The sequence below is a fragment of the Paroedura picta genome, chromosome 2, assembly GCF_049243985.1.
Source record: "Paroedura picta isolate Pp20150507F chromosome 2, Ppicta_v3.0, whole genome shotgun sequence".
NCBI lineage: Eukaryota > Metazoa > Chordata > Lepidosauria > Squamata > Gekkonidae > Paroedura > Paroedura picta.
The window spans coordinates 48,110,086-48,133,407 of NC_135370.1; the positions used below are offsets into that span (position 1 = coordinate 48,110,086).

The window sequence follows — 23,322 nt, forward strand, 5'->3', positions numbered from 1 at the left end:
CAGCAACAACCCTGCATGGTAGGTGAGCACTATGTTTCCACTGCCAAGTGTGGATTCAAAAATGGGTCTCCCAGATCCTAACTATCACACCAACACTGTAGCAGTAGTTTTCAGACTAGCCTTGGCCCATACCACAAAAGCAGCAGCATTTTTAGTGAGAAAAAGAAACTATCACCATTAAAGCTCTTTCAAATATATTAGAAGAACACTCCTCATTGTTAATTATAGATCCTTATACTTTGTTCTGGCAAGATCCTGGAAAACAAGTGTTCCAACTTGTAACTCTTTGCTGTAAATATCTACATCTTGGAAAAGGGGCTTGCTCCAATTTTAAACAATTCCCTCAAATATCCATTGGCACTGGCAGAAGATGCAATCTACTACAGTCCCTAAGGATGCAAGCAGGATCCTGCCCTTACTCAGCCACAGCTGGCCAGAGCATTCAATAAACTGCATCAGTTCTTCAATACTAATAGGCATGCTTTATATGAGATAGCACATGAACACACTGTCAACGCATGCATCTCACTCAAGCAAAAGATTTACCAATCCTTTCCCCATAAGTTCTCCAATAAGATAGTCACATTCTTGAGTTACACTACCAATCCCCAAGGTAAGAACAACACGGGAAGATACCTGAGATATCTCTTTGCCCTCTTCTTCCCCATCTTCTTCCTTAATATCTACCGAGGTTGGTTTCACCCTAAAAAGAAGGCCACTCATTTAAGACGAGAGTTTAAATCATTAAAGTTTACATTTTAAAGCTCTGCTGGCATCTATTACTTACAAAGAAGTTTCCTGGTCTTGTGTATACTGGGAAAATAAAGCAGTATCTTGGGATGCATCCAGATTATTGTACATAGCAGGAATATCATCTCTGCAAAATAAATATGATATATATGAGGGGGAGGGGGAGGGGGAGAGAAGGAAAGGGAGGGAAAGTTTTTTGTACCCCACTTTTTACTGCCAGAAGGAATCTCAGAGTGGCTTACGCAATTGACTACTCCTGCGCATGGATTTGGATTTATGGCAGGCCCCACTCTATGAGCTTCTCATAGTGTACCCTGCAGCTGACCTCCCCGAACCATTGGCTGGCCTGGCTTACTGTAGCTCTAGACATTGAAGCGGGTGGCACATGTGCAAAAACAACAACAAACAAAAAACAAACAAACAAAAACCCACAATTGACTACTCCTTCCACTCCCTACAACAGACACCCTGTGGGGTTGAGAGAGCTCTGAGAGAACTGTGACTGGCCCAAGGCCACCCAGCTGGCTGCATGTAGAAGAGGAGAGGGGAATCAAAGCTGGTTCTCCAGATTAGAGGCCACGGCTCTTAACCACTACTGGTTCTTAAGGAACAGGCCAACAACCCTGTAAGATTTCAAACATTACAAAATACTATAAGCAATGGGAAAGAGATGGTTGCTAGTAAGTGATGGAAGGCAGAGTACAGCTCCAAGATGACCCTGCCTAGTTTGCACTGGAAAGCAAACTGGAGTGGTAACCCACACCAAGATACTCTTTACCATCAACAAAAGAGGAACAGTAAAGATTTTTAGGCAACCTTGTTCCACCACACTCTAGAGGAGGGGGCAGGAGATTAAAGGTCTATTTTGTGGCTAAGGGGGAAAAGTTCAACTGAGAAGGGCCAGAAGACTGGGTTCTCTTCTTGGTTACAGATGAATCCATGTAGAGAAATTAGGACTACATGTCTACAACACAGTCACAAAAAAGCCTATATAATACAAAGCTGACCCCTGAAACATACAAGCCCATTGCAAAAAACAAATACAAGTAGACTCTAAGCTCCACTAAAAGCCAAAAGATGTACAAGGATAATCAAAGCCTCTTGTGTAAGGTTACCTTTTTGTTTGAAGAACTTCTTTTTGGTGCTCTGTCAACACCCTCTCTTTTGTTTCCGGGGGAATAAACACGAAGTCAACAGTATTTTCCTCTTCCAGAATCACATCTTTCCCATTTGTTTTTGGCAGTGAAAACTCCAGTTTTGTCTATTGCATAAGAGAGTAAATAAGAAGGCTAAAGGAACTGCCATGAACTTTGACAACACTGTAGGAAAAAGCCTTTACAACATGCTTATGCAAACAACTTTTATTATGTTCCAGAGGTTTGAGAAATTAATTCTAAAAATTCACAGTTGGAGACTTGCTTTGTCTTGCTCTTTTTGAGTCATTTTTATTTACACAGGATTAAAACCCACCAACAGAAACTTCATGCTGGATTTCACCCTTGAGTTTATTTAGGGAGCCATCACACCTGCTGTGCCAGATGGGGGCCCATTCTCAGCTTTACCCCGCAAGAGGTGCTGATGAAAAGAAACTCTGCCCACCCCTCTGTGCATAATTCAGAACAGTTTCTGCTTGCTTACGGTGGAAGTAGGGCTGAGAAAGAACGGATTGAGCTTCCCCCACAAAATGCCCATTGTGAACTCAACCATCACTTTAGTTAGCCATTCTTGTACAGGTGACTCCTCATTCTCTAAGCCTCTTTCAAAATCATGGTAGTCAGAACAGGAAAACTTCTACAGAATGAAACAGCAATATAATATAGTCTCTACGTCTTACCTTTGCAGGTGATATATGGTCTTTTCGCTCTCTTCGTTCACCGGACTGTGCTAGTAAGGAATCTCTTTTCCCACCAGATTTGACTTCTATTCCACTTATCTTTGTATCCCATTGAGAATTCTCCGTCTGCTATAAAAGGGGGGGGGGGAGACATTTAATAAATACTAATAAAACACTTGACTTCTGAATGTCACCAAAACAGGCTTTCAACAAGGTTTCTTCAGAGATAGATTATTTGTGATCAACTCCAAAAACTGGGTATCTGCGGTAAACAATAGTATAATTGTGCACACAGGCTATTTATTCCGCTCAAGAGATGTGTTATTAAAAAGTTCCAGCTTCTCGCTGCTAAAGGTCAACAGATAACTTTCTGAATCTTGATATAAGGGCCTTACCGAATCAGAATATGTCCCGTTAGATTCTCCCATTATTTCAGTGCTTTCAAAGCCAGGCAATAAGAGGAGAACTTTCTGTTTGGCATGGCACAAAATGGATCTGCAAAGAAACAATTGTGAAAGCATCACGGGGCATGCGGAACACAAACACAGAAGATCACAGGATAATTACAGAGAACATTGTAACAAGAACAACCAACTGCACAAGGAAAGTGTATACTGGATCTGCAGTTTATTATTTCACACTGTGCCATCCAGAAGTTACAACTTCGCTCCTAGTTCTCAACCCACAATGCGAAACTAAACTTGAAATTTTGGAGAAGAACACGCCTACCTTCATGTCGTTTTACTGAACTCATATTCCACACATTAACCTATTATTGAAAATCTTACTTTAATTCTTCTGGATACATCAGCGTCGTTACTTTGCCGAACGTTGCATTCCAGAACTGAGCAGCTTGACTGCGTATCTGCTTGTTCTTATTCGTGAACATTACACACAATATTGGAGAGAGCTCCTGCAACAGCTGGCTGTCGAAAGATCCGGTATAGTGGGACTGCAAACAGCTAATGGTTTCCATCCATAATTTCTCAAACTGCAAGATGAGCAGAGTAATGTTAATTTAAAAAAAAACTCACCTGCAGGCAATACAAGCAGCTGGGAGTTGGGAAGGGTGGACTAGTCAGTAACAGTCTCTTGACTAAATGAAGAGGCCAGTGTGGGCAGTACTTGTAGGGGCTTGTTGAGTTCCTCAGAAAAGATGAATGACAGTCATGTCAGACTGCCCAGTGAAGGGCTGGCCAAACGGTGGCTGTCCAGATGCTTGAAGACTACAATTCCCACAAGCATGCTGGCAGTAGGAATTGTAATCCATGGACATCTGGAGAGCCACAGTTTGGCCACCCCTGGCCTAGTGCAAAGCAAGGCAAGGCTATACTACAGTCCACAAGCTCTCTGTTGGGGCAGGAGGCATTTTCTCAGATTTGCATGGGGTTTTTCATGCAATATCAAGGACACTGGTGTTTGATCTAGCCAGACAAAGTAGCTTAAGATGGGATATGCCAATGTGGCCCTTATTACAGCATTAGTAAGCAGGCTAGCCTTTTTGTCCTTGGAGATGCCAAAGCAGCAATTCTCCCATTACAAATTCATTAATTACCTTGCAGCTGAGAGTATTACTTGCTTTACATCCATCCGTGAACCTGATGACAGAAGACAACAGCATATTAGTACACGATTCATTCTGCTTGTCTAACTACAGTAAAATATGGGCTTCATACAGACACATCCTTCCTCCCAAGACTGAAGGCAGGTTTCATAAAAATATATAATCCCATAAAATTCCATAAACCTCCTAAAACAGCATTAACTCCCGAAGTACCAAGATGGCAGGGTCCCTCCTAATCTTCAGGGAACAGTTAAGATCAGACCAGTTCTTGTACTTCTGCTTCAAGTGATTCAGCAGTAATAAGGTGATAAGCATTATTTCCTGGTCCATTAAAATAACCCAATATATCAGTTTAGTCACTGTGGAACTAGATTCAAGCTTAGCGGCACCTTAAAAGACCAACAACATTTTCTAGGTTGTTAGGTTTTGTAAGCCCTGACCTGGATAACCAAGGCTAGATCTCAGAAGGTAAGTAGGGTTGGGCCCTGGCCAGTATTTGACTGGGAGACCTCCTAAGAATACCAGGGCCATGATGCAGAGTCAAGCAATGGGAAACTTCCTCTGAATCTCTCTTGCCTTGAAAACCTTACAGGGTAGCCGTAGGTCAGCTGTCACTTGACAGCCCTTTTGTGAGCCAAGGATCACTTCATCAGACATCCAATGATGAGCTTTATTCATGACATTTATACCATGAAGAACTCTGAATGGTAACTGGATTCAAATTTTGTTCTACGACTGCAGACTAACACGGCTACACACTTGAACTTTAGACACTATAGCAACTGATGATATCCCAAATGAAGCATTCAAGTATCTCTGGAAATTCACTGGGCTGTGGCTATTGTTGGAATACTTGTACAGCAGAGATATTATAAACCAGCCTTTTTTCAACCTTTTGACCATGGAGGAGCCCCTGAAATAATTTTTCAGGCTTCAAGGAGTAATATCAGCTGGCCACACCTCCCCCCAAAGTGGCATGTCACCAGAAGTGACATGATCACCTGCATTAACAGGTAGACTTGAGGAGGACGGGGATGACGACAGGAAATGGTTTAAGATGGGAGCAGGTCTGCAGACTCCACCCTCTCCCAGGAGCAGAAACCTTGAGCAAACACAGTCAAGCTCAGGGAGGGCGGGGGGAGCAATGGAAGCAGCCGGTTCTCTAGTCCATTAAAGCAGAAGGGGGAAAGCTGCAAACCCCCTTTGGACACTTAGGGGTCTGCAGACCCTGGTTGGGAATCCCGGTGATAAACAGTATATTTGTTACACTGAAGTCAAGGCAGCTTTATCAATGCACTTACCTGGCATTTTCATAAAATACTGCTAGTGGTTTTGTAATAATTCCCAATACAGAGCTGATAATGGAAGGCAAGGAAATGTGGCTCATGATATTCTGAAGAATACTGACAACTGAGGCGGCAACTGGGACCAGCTTTTCAGGACTGGATTCCTTGGACCAGAGGATATGAGCAGAGTTGATCAGCAGGGCCACCAGTCTGATTAAAGAAGACAACTTGCCAAGAGGATCCTTCTTCTTTTTCGACCAATCTGAAGGTGTCTGAGGGGCTAAAGAACAAATTTCTTAAGAGGATGGCAAGGTGTCTATACTGTTGTAAAACTTCTATATTGAGCCAAAACTGCTGAAGACTCCAGACCTATGGTTCAGGGCTAATAATCATGCATTGTAAAAAATCTGTCCTCCAAAACTCCTCTGAGATGATTCTAAGGTAAACAATGAAGTTACCATCATTAAAACAATAAGCAGCAGCTAGTAACGTAAATTAAAATATTTAAACTCAGGAGTCTAACAAAGGAAAAACAATATAAACCAAGTTAAAGAGGCAGAGAAAGGAAAAGCCCAAATGCAGTAATTCATGCAGCCTAATACAAACCAACCGAACAGCTGAGAAGAAGAAAAAAAGTGACTAAGATCAATTCAGCTAAGCGCCTGGCTTGCCATTGCCTGCCTCTGGGTAGTAGCAACCCTGGACTTCCTTGACGGTCTCCCATCCCAGTGCTGACCATGACCAACCCTGCTTAGCTTCCTGAAGGAAACGGCAGCTTCAGAAGGTGGGACAGATAGGATCATATTCCTGATGAGCTCCTTCCCAGCCTCCAGCCAGATCTCTAGGAATTTCTTAACTCAAGCTTGGCAACCTTTCCCCAAAAGTCTCAGTCTTTGCGAGTTTGGAAAAGCCTTCTCCTGCTTCCTCCTGGCCATGGGACTTCCCATTGCTTCTCTCTCTCTCTCTCTCTCTCTCTCTCTCTCTCCCTCCCATCTTTCTCCCCAATATATATATTAAGACTAAAATATGTCCGCTGCATAACAACCAAAAAAGAAGTGTAGGCAACAGAGTCTGTTTCGAATTTGCAGAAGAGCGAACACCAGGAAAAGTGTGTGTTCGGGGTGGGGTGGGGGGACACTAGGGATGGGGCCTGGAATCCAAAGGGGCAGCAGGCCAAGAAAGTTTGTGAATCCAAACCTAGCTGCTAATCCAACTGCCAGTGCCATTTATCGCAACGGTTCTTTCTCTGCACTGTCCATAACAAACTATAACTTATATCCATTTGAAATTATTCTTACATTTATTTGGTGGCTGAGATTTAGCCCCATAAGGTGCAAAGTTGATGCAATCGACCATGATTGATGTAACGTGTGAAAGACCATCCAGCATGGACCGATTCTGGAAGGAACGAATAAAAAAAATTGTCCGGTCAGCGAGGAAAGAATGAGGCAAGGGAAGAAACTTTGCCCACAGCACCAGCTCATATCTGTTTATGCTTACCACTTGTGTCTTGTCTAATTCAGATATTATTTTGGCACAGAGTTCTTCACAGCACAGATTATCTTCTGCAGTAGCCACAAGGGACGCACAACGAGCAAATGCTTTATAGAGCTCCGACCACGAGCGCAGCAGGGATTTCATCGTGGGCTGTAGCAAAAGAAGTTCATACACATAAAAGCCTGTTTCTAAAAGATGATCACCACCAAACATACTGTAAAAAAAAAATGCAATCGTTTCATGAGTTTCCTACCTGTGGAAAGTCAGAAGCTGGAAAAATGTGACTTACAGGAAGCAACAACACACTGTAAATTGCGCTGAAGTTATGCTCTAAGGCATCACCTTGGTTTACTTCATTCGTCTAAGGAAAAAATAGTACAAATCAGAAAGCTGAGAATTCAGGAACAAAATTATGCAATTGCAAACTTCTGCAACTGACAATGCATTACAGCTCAATTCCTATTTTCAAAGGACAATTGCAATTATTCTTTGAGTTTGCCAACAGGCAAGGCAAAGAAGTGGCAGTAATTTTCCTGTAACTAGTTTATAATCTCTCCTTAATAAGCTGAACAATTAATTTTGTGACAAGTTATCAGTACTTGGAATGCAAACAGTATTATTTGATACACATACATTTGAGTCAAGGATTATATTAGCCAGTGGTTTTCAACCTTCCTAATGCTGCAACCCGTTAATAGAGTTCCTCATATTGTGGCGACCCCCATCATAAAATTATGCAAGTGTTCTTTCACAGAAATTAAACCAAAACTGACCAATGGTGTGAAGATCCATTGTTCATGACTGTATATAAATTGTTTTCCCCCCCCAGGGTTTCTCAGTTTATTCTGAACCTCTTGTCCCATCATGACGATCTTGCTCTTTATCACTGCTCCAGTCAGACGAATGCTCTGTCTCATGGGTAGTCAACCTGTGGTCCTCCAGATGTTCATTCCCATGAGCCCCTGCCAGCAAAAGCATGAACATCTGGAGGACCATGTAGTCCATGAACATCTGGAGGACCACAGGTTGACTACCCCTGCTCTATCTCAATCTACCCTGCAAGGCTGTTGTGTGGATGGCGCCCCCCTGGCCAAGCTGCTTGCCCTGCCGAGACCCCTGTGAAAAGGTTGTTCGACCCCCAAAGGGGTCCCGGCCCCCAGGTTGAGAACCACTGCCTTAAGCAAACATTTAACCTGATCAAGGAAGTTCAAACATTCAACACCATACCTGGTTGATCCATTCAGTCAGGGGGTTAACTACAATACTCCATATTCTCCAAAGATGTTCTTTGTTTTCCAGGTATGCGGCACTTTGATTAACAACAACAAATACAGACTCACTAAAAGCCAGAGGAGACGTAGGGCCGGACAATGCAGAACTCACAAGAGACTCATAGTTCAGGAAAAACCTAATTAAGAAAATAAACAAGGCGCTTAGAAACTGGTGTCAAAGCGCAAAAAAAAAAAGAAGCTCTTTGATCTGGAGTAGGTACCTTTCATCTCGAACACAGCATTCCAACAGATCTTTACGGAAAGAAAGCTGAATTAAGAACAGCGCAGGAGTCCCCTGTTGAGAAGAGGACAATCTCATTAGCCTGCATATTTGATGTACATTTCACAATGTATATGGCTGTACACTCTGCCTCACTTATCCTTTCCTAGACAGACATCACTGTATTCCTATATATCTGACTTAAAAGCTGCAAGAGCCAATGGCTCAGTTCCCCAAGAGTAGAATAACAAATCTTCCCTCAGCAACTTGCCCTTATAAATTATATGGCTTTAGACAGCTACTTGAACAACATTTTGGGGGAAATTTCATGTTTCCACTCACACAAAAAGAAACAGACTTTAAAAAAAAACTAACACTTACATTCAAGAGATCCATGTTAGCAACCTGATAAGCTGGCGATCCCAGTACTTTTGGAGGCAATTCTTTAATTGTGATTTCTATCAGGGCCTAGAAGAAATTAAAAATAAACAAACGCATGGTAACTGGAAAAGAGGAATTACACAAACTCACGTAAGAAAATCACTATGTTAGTTCACAGTTAACAACATACAAGAAAGCCAGATTTGTTCACAACAGCTTGTCACCAGTGTAGAAAACGCTATTACTCCACACACACCCTTGACAAACTTCAGTTGTGCAGCCTATTTAACAGGCCGTGCCATTTAGAAACAGCTTAGTGTATTTAGTCCAGCATTAAACTACAGCAACATTGACCCAGAAATATATTAAATGTGGTCATCTCTGGGTTCAAATCTACAGGCATATACATCCTCCTCCTCCTCCTCCTCCAATAAGAGATGTTGCTGCTAATCATAAGCACTGTTGAATGGTTTTTAGGAGGCTAGAAATGGTTTTTAATGTATTTTATTGTTACCAGTTATTATGCCTTATGCTGGCTGGAGCCAGCTTGCCAGGAGGGCGCTATAAATAAATAATAATATATATTTATATTATTTAACTATAACACTTACTAGTGACTTTAACACAGGCAACTCATTTGACATGACAACGGTTCTTAAGGCTTGCAGCAACATAGTGAGTACTTCTGAACTTTGCCGCTCTTTCTTGCTACCTAAAAAGAAGGGATACAAAGCTCTTAAAACGAATGAAAACTGCGTAACGCTGCACGAAGCTTCTCGCCAGGTCATTTATGTGGCTTTGAAATTGAAAAGACAGAAAGAGTGATGGTCGGGCCACTCCATAAAGAGTTGTGGATGCAGTGGATCTGGTGGGGCCCTGGTTTCAGGCCTGGTTATGGGACTGAAACTGCCTTGGTTAGCCTCGTGAATGCCCTGCGGCAGGAGACAAACGGTGCAATGATGCAACTCTGCTGATTCTCCTGGACCTCTTAATGCCAATGATCACACTACCATTCTGAGACACCTTTGCGTTTGGTACCTGGAGCTCCTGTTTTGCAGGGCTTCTAGGTTTCAGAATGTGGCACCAGGGGAATGCTGCAAGTCCTTGCAAAACTCAGTCTTGTCCCCCGTGCTTTTTGTAGGGTGAGGTCTTGGTGAGAGCTGGGCTCTCAATGAACAGCATTCTGGTCTGTCTCCGACTTCCAGGGGATCTCAGGGAAATTACAGGAACCCTGTACCAGTGCCTTAAGGCAGTTTATGTATGGATGACGGCTAGTAAACCAAAGCTAAATCTTGATGAAATGAAACAAGTCTGCGTCTTGGAGGTAGTCCTAGATCTAGGCATACAGTTGGATAAGCAGGTAGTCATCTTAGCCATGAGCCGGGCAGTGCCGCTCAATCTCAATGAGAGAAGCTCCTTATCGCTCGCATGGAAATTCTCTCATAACCATCAAACAAGCTTTAAATTGAATTCAATTTTCAGTCAGCTATGTTCAAGTGAGACAGAGGCATTTGCACAATCTGTTAAAAATATGCAGCATGTTCAGATATCAGTTTGCCGTCTACCATCTTTGCAACGGAAGGGCATAAAACATATTTGTTTACATACAGCACTACGTAAAGCAGAATGACACACTCTCCAATGAGTATCTTATTCATTAACAAACATAAAAGATAATTTGCAGTGATGGGTACTGCCGCTTGATGGCTAGGAGATTCTTCAGGCTAACAAGGCATTTGATTATTTTTTGGAGGTGGCGATGGGACAATTCAAGTAAAACAGCAAAAACAGGAACTCTTATAGAAGAAGGAGGAGAGTTGGTTCTTACATGCTGCTTTTCTCTACCCGAAGGAGTATCAAAGTGGCTTACATTTGCCTTCCCTTTCCTCTCCCAACAGACACCCTGTGAGGTGGTGGGGCTGAGAGAGCTCTGATATCACTGCTCGGTCAGAACAGTTTTCTCAGTGCTGTGGCGAGAGCCCAAGATCACCCAGCTGGCAGCATGTGAAGGAGCGGGGAATCAAACCCGGCTCACCAGATTAGAAGTCCGTACTCCTAACCATTACACCAAGCAGTAACCAATTTACAACTTGTACTGTACCCTGCTTTGAAAATTAACTTATGAAGCAGTTTAAGAATATACACTCAAATGTTCAACTGAAGAACGTAATCAGGAATTTGAACATCCCATTTATAGAGGGAGTTTGGAAACATAACTCTAAATCTGAGCACCCTCCAAAACATTTTTGAAAGCATAACCATGAGGAAAACCAGTCTAAACTAGCAATTTCTCCTCATTCCCATTGTGATGCTCCCTGAGGTAACCCAGACTCAGTATTTTGTGGAGATGACTAGGATCGAAAGAAAAATTTAGCAGAGATCCGACCTACAGTAGCTTTTAGTAGCCATTTCAAGGAAGGGGAACAGTATGCCCATACATAGTGTAACAGAAGAAAAGGAAGTTCTTAAAAGTCAGTAAATGAGTTACAATACTAAAGAATGCCCCAGAATAATAAAAATATATCCGAGCCATTAAGGAAAAGTATACAATGTAAGGAACTATGCAGACAACAATTCAAGGATGTCGGGAACAAGTTGGCAATTATTTTAATGACATTTATACCCTGTTTATCCTCCTACATGCCATCATTTAAAATCTAAAAGATTCTCTGTAATCCCAGCATTGTGAAGTTATGGTTCACCTCCATCTTATATGGCACAAAATGATCACGCAGCAGCTATCGACAGGAAGGTAATAAAGGATTTTCTTAAGAGTGTTTCAAGCAACAATACCAAAATGGAAATCTGATTACCTGATTCAATTGCAGCTCTCACAAAACCAATCACTCCTTTCCATATAGCATTCAGAACAATATCTATACAATTAAAAAGTGAACAAAAAACAAGTCACTTATAACAGAAGAGAAACAGGGACTAGGTTCATGTTAATACGCAACCAACTAGATCCAGAAGTACATGCAAAGTGCAGCTCATGGAAGGCAATTTTGAAGACTCGAGTGACTCATGTAAAATGGGAGTGAATGATTTTAACCAATTCCCCTTTCCAACTGCATCCTCTGTGTTACATTCCATTCTGATTGAAAAGTTTGTGGGTTTTTTGGGGGGAGACAAGGGGTTTTAGAAGAAATGGAAAGGCAATGAAGATCCTGTCTATGGTCTCTGCTTGTCATAGGGCTGGATCCAATTTCAGCAGAACCAGAGAAGACATGTTTTGATTACTTCACTGCAACCCTTTTCATAGCACATATAGCTTATTTAGAAGCCATGCAATACAGCACAAATTTTGGCAAAAGCATCTTACCAGAAACGTCTTTTCCAACCGCAATGAACCCATCCTGGATTGCATTTATAAATGTATTGGCATGTTTACAGAAAAAGGAAGGACTGGTGACCACTGAACACTGAAGAGGTTCTAGGTGAGAACAGAGAGCACAAATTCTATAAATCTGAAAACACAGTTCAGCAGTAGTTCCTAAAAAGACAGTGCAAACTTACATATATACTGAGAATATAATAATTTAGGAGAAACTTCCAAGAAGAAAGTATAGCATTACCTAAGCTAAGTACAACTTTGTTTTCCTTGGCAAAAGTCAAGACTTCCGGTCCCAGGAAGAAGTGAAGCAGCATTTCAATTCCTAAGAGCTGAATGGCAGGAATCACTGCACCGCCTCCGAGGCTCGAATTCAGGACCATTCTTGGAGTGCCAGGAGTTCCAAAAGGGAAAGCACCTAAGAGAGAAAGTTGAACAATATTTTAAAAGAGGCATCCCAGTTTCAAAGGCATTCACTTTCATCCAACTGTGCACAGGATTTGCTGGGTGGAAGAGAAGCCAGCCTCAGAACATGTCTTGCTGCCAGTTGCCCTCACCTCCTGGCCTCATTTAACTCAGAGGACATGGGGAGGGGGAAGATGGGGCAGCCTCTGCAAGCCTTCTGGAAGTGGGAGGCTGCAGAAGGTCCAGAAACGGCCCCATGCCAGCCCTCTGGGATCTCGGGTGGCGAGAAAATGCTGTCTGGGTGGAAAGTCCACACTGGTAATGGAATGATTCCTTTGGTCCCACTTGGAAGCATCTTGGCCCAGGGTGTTCTTTACAAGAAGGTGGAGTAGGAGGATCTGCCCAGCGCAGAGAACATCATGTACTGCAGAATCCCCCAAACTCATGATGGTGGATAGTCACAGTGTTGAGGCACTGTATGGTGAGTGTCATGGGCCCCAATATTACCTGGCCCCAACTCTTGGGCCTAGGACCTGCCACCCACTGCCTTGTACTGTTCCGTGGTACAATGACTTTCAAATTCCCCAGACTATTCACAGGACGGGTATGTTGTCATGGGACTGTCCTGAGAGGTGACTCAAGGATGTATCAGCACCATCCAGAACAGCCATGGACTGATCCATGTCCCAGTGGATGAAGGGGACTCTGGCATCATAATGCACCAATCTCTGCAGATGGGGTTCTCCTATGACACTCCCTGGACCTTGTGCCAAGGGCCCACGTATGTAACCAGGAGGAAATGGAAGGGAGCAGTGGGGAGGACGATGAAGGCAGCCAGGCTTCCAGAATACCAGCTAACAAGAGGTGAGGCACTTCAAGGAGAGCAGGGGGTGATTGACCAAGAGCCCAACTGGGAGTTCCCATAGACTGATCACTGTGTTATCCCTAAGCTTTGGTCCATATTGACTTGGCCACATCAACTGAGGCTCCCATTGGTCCTACCTGCCCTATCACACTGTCCCCACTTAGCAACAATGTTGGACTAGATTGCTGGGGAAGAAACGCCAGATGCCAACACGGCAGTGCCCGCCAACATTGACAGAGCACCTTTTCTCCCCATCCAGCCACTGCATAACTTTCCCAGTGTTGTGCTGCCACGGTGCAAGAGAAGACTGCTATGGCCCTAAATGAGTGGTTAAGTTCATATCTTGTTTTCTAACCCAGAAATTGTTAAAACACAGAAATCTCATACCTGATTTCTGTGCAGAACCTGGGGTCACTAAACTCTGGTTAGCAGATAGCCGTGAAGAATTTCCTTGTAGCAGAGAGGCATCCAAGCCTAAAGTGCTCTGAATTAATGGTACGCAAACCTTTAAAGACAATGTAGAACACATCACTGCACACCTAACGTACAAGAAACACAAACATACTTTTCACATTTGGTCTCAACTGCATCGACTCACCGATGATCATATGTATGTATGGGCAGTTTGGCTTGGATTTTTTGGGCCCACTCAAACTAAACCATCCATTCCCTGCATTCAAATAGTTTGACTCAGGGTGGCCGAATCGCAATTTGGCCTGTTTAAGAAGAGTTAATTCTTATATGCCATTTTTCTCTACCCAAAGGAGTCTCAAAGTTACCTATTATTGTAAAGTACCTTATTTATATTTTGCCCCCATGGCAAAATATAAATATATTTTACAACACTGTAAAATAATTTATTCTAAGAGTGTGTTACTGGTCCAAAGTGACCCAGCAGGCTTCTGAGGCAGGGTGGGGAGTCGAACCTATGTCTAACAGATCCTAATCCCACACTCTTAACCAATACACTGTGCTGGCTCAAACAGCTCTGAACCATGAGAAAAGACAGGATATAAGTGTTTTAATAAATATGACAAGGAAGCACACTACCCCAGTGCCCTCATCATGAAAAACATTTTAAAGATACTAGAGCTGCCTGGCAGCAAGAAACAATAACGAAACATCCAGGCACTACTGAATTTTTGTCCATAAACCACCCCATTCTCTACAATTTAATCTGAGATTATCCCACTCACTTCACTTAGCTCAGGATTCTTTGGATTAAACGGGACATTTCTAGCTCGTAACTTTGTTTTCGTTAATAAACATAGGAATAGGAATAGATATCTGGATTTAGTCCAGACTAAATTCCATCACTGGAATGGAATTTTTCTGCCTTCCCTCTCCAGCTCCAGATCACAACACTTCTCAAAAGGCTGTGTGAGATTCAACTTTCAAATAACAGAGATCCAAGTGATGAGGAAAGGGACTTATAGTAAGCTCCAGTGATGGCAATATGCAAGAATAGGCTACCTGTTCAAAGTGGGCTGGGAGTTGAGGCCCCAGCCTCATCAGCAGATACCACCAGACTTCCAGCTTGGTCAGTGCCAGTGCTTCAGTCCTCACATGGATGGAGCTTAACGGTTGCATTAGCAATTTCAGCCTCTTTGCACTGCATAAAATTTCTTGGGAAACAAAGATATGAAACATCATTTCTTTGATCTCTAGAGCTAACACAAAATTCAGCTTAGCCCTTCTGACCTGCATGGACTGTCGAAGCAGCAATATGGTCAACAGTAACATTATGATGACTTTCCAAAACTTCAGTGATTTACCTACAAGTGCTCAGAGATGCAAATCAGAAATCTAGAAACGTTTCCTCCTCAATTATCTAGGGGGGGAAATTCTCTATAACCCTGAGCAACCTATTCCTATGCTGATTTCAAATAGCTTAATACTTAAATGCATGCAAATATAGCAGTTTAAATGATCAAGAGATACATTAAACTTTCAAAAACTCAACTTACTTAAATCTCTACTCCCCAACCTAAGTCTCTAATTTGGTGGAATGCTACTTGACGTGTGTTATTTGACACAAGAGGACATTTGTCAAACAATAGTTCATATTGTTTGATTCATATACAGAGAAAGATTATTTGTCACTTCAGGCAGAACTTACAAATCCACCCTTAACACTAAAAAAAAAATTCTTGTGCACATAAAATGCTGCTAGATTTTAGCTGTGATCCACTGCATGCTAAATAAGAACTGAATTCTAAGAGCAGTGTGACTTGCTTCCAAACACAGAGCATCACTTCCCTTCAGTTTTAGCTTGATGTGAATAGGCGAAAAAATTGCTTAAAAACCCACCTGGATTTAGAGCAAAGTTATCGATCAGACTCTTCCATGCAATGAAAGCGATTTTCTTTACCACTGGTGAGCCACTCCGAAATCCAAGTTCTTCTAACTGCAGCAATGAGTTGATAAAGCTTCCACTGCGATGCAGGGTCTGGAAAAGCAAGCATCATTGCAGGTTTTAGTCATCCATCCAATTGAAGCCTACATTTGTTAAAAGAAAATTAATTCTTGTCCAACTTACTTTCCCAAGCAGCTTAACAAACAGGGGCCACAGTTTCAAAACATATGTATCATTTTTTGATGAAAATAGTTTCTGAAGCTCTGGAATTATTTTCTGCAAAGAAAACATACAAGGAAAAACAAAATCAATAGATGTCCTAGTTCAGCTTAGTATGAGATAATCAGACAGTGGATGCTTCAGCATATAAGAGAAATTTTACAGCTCCAAATACTTCTATTAGTACTTAATACTAAATACTTCTAAATAAGAAGGCTTAAAAAAAGTCCTTACAGTAGTCATGAGTTCTTCTGTGACTGCTGCTACTTCCTGCTGTTTCTGAAGTAAAAGTGGAATTCCCATCTCCAGTGCAGTAGCGCTTCTTAACTGTACTTTATGTGCGGAATGGACAACCAAAGGAATTATGAGCTTGGCCCATCTGACAGCTTGTTCCTCCATACAGGATGGAGCCTGTTCTATGAGCCTAAGTTCAAAAATACAAAGGCCAATATCAAGAACATGACCATGTTAGATGCTGAAAAAAAATGGTCAGAAACATTTGCACACACTTACAGATTATAGGTTGGATTATTGGCAGCATCTTTGCCCAATTTCACATAATTCCCTGACCCACAGAGCTTCTGGCCATGCAGGTCATACAATCCTCACAAAATATTCCCTTTCTTTTTCACAAGAAAAGCTTGCTAACAGTGCATATTGTTTTTTTTTACCAAGTTATGGAAACAAGATATATTTCCAAAGAAACAAGAGTGGTTTGTCAAAACAAAAAGAGGCTCATGTCAGCCAGGCGCTTTTATTATCTGAAAACATCTGCAACCATTGTATTTGGCTTACAAATGGAAAACGTGACGTTTCCATGTTATTCTTTAGGTATGCATGTTTCAAATTGGGCACTGTATATTTTACATCATTTGTGTTTTTTCTTATGACAGAAATAAAAAAGGAAATAATTTAGATGCACACATATAACACAGAGATGGTTTAACTACTGGGTTAATGGTATTCCAGGTAACCTGTGGGTTCCTTAGAAATTTCATGAGGTTCTAACAGAAAAGAAGTAAAGGCAGACAAGCATATCTTGCTCACAACTAAGAATAACTTCTGCAGAGCACACATACAGGGATGTCAGCATATGCCAAGGTACTTCACAACAACAAAGTCTCAACATGCCTAGCCAGCAGTCCAAATAAATAAAATGCGAGTGCCACAACATGCCCCATATCACCTGCACTGAGGAGGGAATACGTGGCAATGTGGAACAAGTTCCATGAAATTAGAAAATTAGAAGCTCAATGCTGTTAGCTTGTTGTCTAACAAGTTAGGAACACTTTGGTTTTGGATACTGCATAATATATTAACTGTACATACCACCTGCAACACCAGTTTGGGGAAAAGAAAACTGCTTAGCTCTACTGTAAGATTTCTGCATATGGAAAAGTCAGGGTGGCATCCCCCTCCCCAATTTCTTGGTGCAGACACCAAGCTCCCCATCATGCTGCTCCTCAGGGTCCCCTCAAGCTGAAGGTGCCTCATTTCAGGGAACATTTTGGGCTGTAGCAGGAAGGTGAAGAATTCGAACTCCACAGATGAAAACCTTTTCTGCCAGTGGAAATTAGTGGTATCTATAAGCCACTAGGTCTAGATATCAAGTCTTTTCCTTGTACTGCTTAATAAATAAAGTACATCAAACTTTCCATGGAAATGTCCCAAAGTACTTAAAAGTCACAATGACATCAAGCTACTAGTGTGGCAAACCGCTGCAACACGCACCTCAAATCATACTAACATTGTCATAGTTTGATTTTAGTGTATAGTATTAACAAGTAAAGACACATCCAAGTGTATGCTTAAAAAAAAAAAATCCTTCTGACAGATTTCCCCCCAATACATACCGTATGATAACATTCAGGGCTTCGTATTCAACCACCAAGGAATGTAAGTCTCCTTTATTAAGTACTGTTTCTAGCATTGTAACAATACTGGGCACCTGAAAAACAAGTGAGATATAAGCAAACCTGATTTTTTAAAATCAATTTAAGGGAAATGAACAGGAGATACTCACCATCTCTCCAACAACCTCTGGAGGGAAGGACTGCTTAGAGATTACCCAAAGTGCTCTAGTGCGAATGTTCTTGTCAGACGTCTTTACAGCAACGCTGCTCACTATCGAAAGCAACTCCTGTATTTCTGTTTCTGTAAAGGAACAAAATGGATAGTCTGTAAAGGAACAAAATGGATAGTCTCTGGAGACTATCACAGAGTCCACCTACCCTGTTCAAAGAAAAAAATTGCTTAGAATGATCAAGGGGAAACATAGACCCTCCATGTCTTTGACCATTTGCTTATGGCTATTAACCTCTAACGTTGTGTAGCCCTTCATAGTCATGCTTGCTTCACTTAAGTTTTACATACTTGTTGACCCAAGAGAGGACTTTCAGAAGCACCAATCTGATAGGGAAATTGTATCCTCTGGGCTTCAGACTTGTACAGCTGCACTACTGATTACTCTGACAATTCAGGAACACCAAGCCAGAATGAATAGAGAAATGCAGAACGTGACAAACAAAACCATGAGATGGACCCAAGAGAACTACTCAAAGAGAAAGTTCACAGGATGGGGTTCTATAGCGACAAGGTCAGTGGGATCTGATATCACTGCCTCCCTTGGCTGATGCAAGCCATGATCAAAAGACGGAGAATAGGAGGTTTTATCAGCCCCCTGGCCACACATACACTCTACATATTTGGCTTGATCCGGATCCTTAAAGAGGAGTTTCAAGACTAAACAGCAAGCTGCTTGAACAACATGGGGAGAGACCTGAACCAGCAACTTCCCCGAACACTTCTGCCAGATCCAGCCCCCACATGTATCCTCAATAATCAATACATTAGGATGTTAATTATTCTATTCATAATGAAGCTAAGACTACTGATCAGTCCTCCTGTATTATCTTGAACCAGATTTAGATTATACATGCATGCAATTTTTGAAACAGGGATAAAAAGATTTTTACCGCATAACTGAGAAGCGATCTTTGCATTAAATACACAGAATCCTAATGCTTGTAAGGCTGCACTGCACAAGTCTGAGTTTTCAGTAGGTATGTGTGTCTACAAAAAAAAAGGGGAAAAATATGCTTGAACTCATTTAACATATTACAGTTAAATTATATCTGTAATTTTGGACTTCACACTGACAGGTGGTTATAAACAGGTCTGTTATTCTTGGTTTTTTATTACATGTTATGCTCACAGTCAGCTTCTTTAAAAACCACTTCTGATTGCATATAAAAATCCAGATATGTTGCACTCAACAGCATTCTTAATATAGTGAAAGATCTGAACCCCAGAAATGCTTTAATACACAAAACTCAGTCACAATTTCAAGTCCCTTTGCTCTTGTGCATGTAAATGGATATGGTCAACAAGCCCTGGGGTTCTTTTCCCAGAAACAGCTCCAATGCACAACATCAATAGCAGTTTTTCTTCTCCCCTTCCTCCCCAATCTGAGTTTCAGAAGCAGTTCTATGATGCAGATGCGTTATTGAGGAAAATCCTTTTAACAGTGCAATCTTATGCAGAGTTACTCCAGTCTAAATCCATTTAAAACTAGTGGCTTAGGCTGGACTAGCTCAGTGCATGATTGTTCTGTAAAGTGAATGTAAGATTACACTGCGGGTACTATAAGATAATGCAAACCCTGGTACCAGTCAGGCAACAGCTACTAGTAAAATCAAAAAAATTGTGGGAACATGTGTGGTCGCAGAAGGGGTGGGTAGCCTTGCTATGCCCGTGACACAGGGCTGGCTCCAGCAGATTGGGCCACAGAAAGTAATCAGAAAAGTTTAAATACGCACCTTAAATATCTTGTAGAGCTGTGAGAAGCACTTTTCAACTTCTGCTGCAAACTCTTTTCCTTCCTCGCCAGTTAAACGACTATCAGAGAAAACACAGAAATCAATATGTGTCAGCCAGCGTCACATAAATAACCAAGAATTACTAAGCAAGAAAATTACGAGTTTTAAAGATGAACTTTTGGTTCAACCCTTTCAATTTAGAATATTAAAATTTAGAAAGCAAAACACACAAGGCTTAAAAAGATTATATTGCCTTATAGAATCATAGAGTTGGCATAGACCTCCAAGGTCATCTAGTCCAACCCCCTGCAGAATGCAGGAAATTCATAACTAACGGTCCACCTACAGCAACCCAAATTCCATGTCCAGATGATGCCCCCGCCCCCAAAACCCCCCTCAAAATCCCTGGCCAGCCAGGTCTGGAGGAAATTTACCTTATGATGCCAACGTGGAAATCAGCATTTCCCTGGCCATGCAAGAAAGGGCCACAAGAGCCAAGCTGAGAAACAATTTCTGCCCACCCACTTACAATCTGCATAAGTTAATAGAATCAGCATTTTTGTCAGTTGACTATTCCAAAGGAGAACCCATCACCACCCACGGAAGCTTGTTTCACTGAGGAACTGCTCTAACTGTCAGGAACTTCTTTTGGATGTTAAACTGAAAATTCTTTTGAATTAATTTCATCCCATTGGTTCTAGTTCAACCCTCTGGGGCAACAGAAAACAACTCTGATCCATCCTCTACAACATGACAGCCCTTCAAGTACTTGACGATGGTTATTGTATCACCTCTTAGTCATCTTCTCTCCAGGCTAAACAAAACAAGCTCCCTCAACCTTTCTTCATAAGTCTTGGTCTCCAAACCACTCACCATTTTTGTTGCCCTCCTCTGGACTCACTCCAGTTTGTTTACTCAATTGTGGTGCCCAAAACTGAACCCAGTACTCTAAGTGATGTCTTTATGAAACATTAGCAGCACAATCCTATGTAAAATTACTCCAATCGAAGCTATTAAAATGAATCGCTTAAACTGGAGTAGCTTTGCACAATATTGTACAGACTTTGTGTGATGGCAATTAGTTGCTAATATGTGGCCTAATCCAGACCCCATATTCATGCACAATGAAGATGTTCAGTATTTAACTTTTATTTATTACATTAAATTAGAGACTACCCCTCCCCAATGACAGGCTCAGGGTGGTTTAAAAGTTGTGAACGTTTAAATATAAAAACATAAAATACAATAAATTCCATGGCTGCTACAGTTTAACTGGTGAATTTAGCTGTTGCGATGGTAAAATGCCCCCTCTCTACAGGACAACTTATATAGTGGTGGTGGGGAATGAGAGAAGAGGAGGGAAGCCCTCAGTATTTCTAAGCCAGCCTGGCCTCGACCATAGACCTGGTGGAAGAGTGCCATTTTACAGGGTCTGAGGAACTTTGACAGTTCCATCAGGGCCTAATCTTTACTGCAACTTGTTCCAAAGGCCCTAGGGCTTTGGTCAAGGTCCAGATAGATCTTTCTGGGCCCAGGGATCAGCAACAAGTTCGTATTTGTTGAACATAGCATTCTTTGGGGAACATACTGAGTATGGTAGAACATTGAATCCTTTCAGTCTGCTGGGAATTATTTACTTGTTTTGCGGCTGTAGTGGATTTTTGTTAGCTTCAAGCAGCAAAGTTGGCCTTTATAGCCAACAGATCCACCAAAACACACCACTTTAGGAGCAGGGAGGAGAGGTGTATGTATCTATGCCCATTCAGACCTCAACCAGACTTGGAGGGGATTCCACCTAGGATCTATTACAAAAAGCATCTTGGGAAAGATGTTGGTGCAAATGTAACGTTATGAACACAAAAGGCTAATAAAAAGCCAATCATGATAGTAGTAACAAACTTAAATGAGGGAAATGGAACATCCATGAGATTGATAGCCTAATCTTAAAACAAACAATTCTACCCACTCAGTGATATCAGCAGCAATAAACAAACAGTGTGCTTAGATGGCAGGATCCAGTGTATGATATTTGCAGACCTTAGTCTATTTAGCTTTTAAGCTCAGAGGTTGAAAGACAGAACTTGCCAAACTAACAGGAACAGCAGAAAGTGAAAATACTAACATTTAACAAGGAATGCTGAACTCAGCAAGAATCAGTTCTAAGTTAGGCCGCCAAACAAAAAGCACAAACGCTACTGTTCAGACCAATTGCAAACAGGGTGCCCCACTCCCCGGGGTTTTCCTGAAAAGAGCAAGATAACCCACATTTTAAGTGGGAAGGCTCTGGGGCCTTTGTAAGATACAGACCCTGCAGAAATTCAACAGCAACTTGTTCTTTAGATTCAAAGCAGGACATACTTCACGTGCTGAATTAGGATTTGTTCATACACCTGTTTATTTACTTCCATGTGCTGCAGAAAGTTTACAATACGGCACCGACCAGAAATAACCATTATGGCGTCAATAGTTTTTTCTTTTTTCTTTTTTTAATTCACTGGCGAATGCAAATCGGGTCTAAAGAAGCAAACGCATATACTGATTTGACTTAACCTGCAAGAAAACGCGCGTATGAGGCCAACTGGAGGAGCAAACCGCTCGAGCTCAGCCGCAGGTTCACGCGAGCGGGGCGCTGAAGGAGCAGCACTCTGCACGTGGCCAGAGACTTTCTCCTTCCCCGGAGTCGGGGCCGCACAGGGCAAGGGCCCAAACGGAGCCCAGTGTTCGTTTGCCTCCCGTGACACACTCACTTGGTGAGGGTCAGCAGCGCGTCCGTCAGCGACCCCGGCGAAGCGGCGGCGTCCTCCAGCGTCTCCAGCAGGGGCAAGAGGCGGCTGGAACTGGGGCCAGGCCCGGGCCCCGTGGTCGAGTCGGCGCAGCTCATGGCGGGGAAGGAAGGCGCGCCCAAGCCCCGTCCGCCAAGCCGCCCCCAAGCAGGGAAGAGGTTCCCGCGCTCCCAACTCCTTTTCTCCCGGGCTAAGATGGCGAAGCGCGGGACTCTCGGCGCCGGGGAAACCGCTCGGCCAATCAGCAGGCGAGGAATCCCGGGAGCAGGCGGGGATTGGAAGAGAGCGTCGAGGAGATCGAGCGGCGGCTCGCCCGGCGCTGTTCTGCCCGCCCATTGTCGCCTCCCTCCGCTCGCCCGTGAGGTGGAATGCCGAGCAATCGTTCCGTTTCTGGCGGGGGGAGATCTAACTTTTTTTCGGCTGCCCAATTCTGCATTATACTTTTCTAACCCCCCCCCCCCCCGATTCTGTGGGGGTATTTGTTGTTACGTCGTTTACTGATTTACTACTAATTTACTCTCTCATATCTGTAGTCTTATGATTTTTGGTCCATTGTCTGAGGAATGGGCAAGCTCACGCCTTGAATAAAACTTTGTTGGTCATAGAGGTGCCTTTGGTCTACGGTTCAGAAGAGGGATTGCCAGCTGGGGAACCCCCTGGAATTAGATTATATCTCTAGGCTAAAGAGACCAGTTCCTCTGGAGAGAGTGGCTGCTGTCCGCCGAGGTCCTCCCCGCCCGTT

At 42.5% G+C, this 23,322-nt stretch overlaps 1 protein-coding gene and 1 non-coding gene across 9 annotated transcripts in view; one reads left to right on the forward strand and one right to left on the reverse strand.

The window, feature by feature from the left end:
• Positions 1-22,809, reverse strand: part of RIF1 (replication timing regulatory factor 1) — a 31,156-nt gene extending 8,347 nt beyond the window's left edge. For 3 of the 8 annotated variants that reach the window (XM_077320088.1, XM_077320087.1, XM_077320085.1), the window contains exons 1-28: positions 22,545-22,808; positions 19,798-19,876; positions 18,955-19,051; positions 18,003-18,133; positions 17,833-17,927; positions 16,214-16,403; positions 15,944-16,036; positions 15,715-15,853; positions 14,878-15,029; positions 13,792-13,909; positions 12,379-12,552; positions 12,126-12,236; positions 11,617-11,679; positions 9,415-9,515; positions 8,804-8,890; positions 8,424-8,497; positions 8,159-8,339; positions 7,185-7,292; positions 6,935-7,081; positions 6,733-6,832; positions 5,450-5,714; positions 4,140-4,182; positions 3,373-3,575; positions 2,980-3,079; positions 2,585-2,713; positions 1,866-2,011; positions 788-877; positions 637-703 (exon numbers count right to left, since the gene is read on the reverse strand). In XM_077320088.1, coding sequence (XP_077176203.1) covers positions 637-703; positions 788-877; positions 1,866-2,011; positions 2,585-2,713; positions 2,980-3,079; positions 3,373-3,575; positions 4,140-4,182; positions 5,450-5,714; positions 6,733-6,832; positions 6,935-7,081; positions 7,185-7,292; positions 8,159-8,339; positions 8,424-8,497; positions 8,804-8,890; positions 9,415-9,515; positions 11,617-11,679; positions 12,126-12,236; positions 12,379-12,552; positions 13,792-13,909; positions 14,878-15,029; positions 15,715-15,853; positions 15,944-16,036; positions 16,214-16,403; positions 17,833-17,927; positions 18,003-18,133; positions 18,955-19,051; positions 19,798-19,876; positions 22,545-22,678 — 3,417 coding nt within the window. In that variant the 5' untranslated portion in view covers positions 22,679-22,808. Of the gene's footprint in view, positions 1-636; positions 704-787; positions 878-1,865; positions 2,012-2,584; positions 2,714-2,979; positions 3,080-3,372; positions 3,576-4,139; positions 4,183-5,449; positions 5,715-6,732; positions 6,833-6,934; positions 7,082-7,184; positions 7,293-8,158; positions 8,340-8,423; positions 8,498-8,803; positions 8,891-9,414; positions 9,516-11,616; positions 11,680-12,125; positions 12,237-12,378; positions 12,553-13,791; positions 13,910-14,877; positions 15,030-15,714; positions 15,854-15,943; positions 16,037-16,213; positions 16,404-17,832; positions 17,928-18,002; positions 18,134-18,954; positions 19,052-19,797; positions 19,877-22,544 lie in introns of those variants that run through there. The other 5 variants (XM_077320092.1, XM_077320091.1, XM_077320089.1 and 2 more) reach the window with 4 other exon arrangements.
• On the forward strand, positions 1,011-1,139 carry LOC143831050 (small nucleolar RNA SNORA42/SNORA80 family). Its single transcript, XR_013228686.1, has one exon. It is a non-coding gene; the product is annotated as a small nucleolar RNA SNORA42/SNORA80 family (small nucleolar RNA).
• Positions 22,810-23,322: the final 513 nt, after the last annotated feature.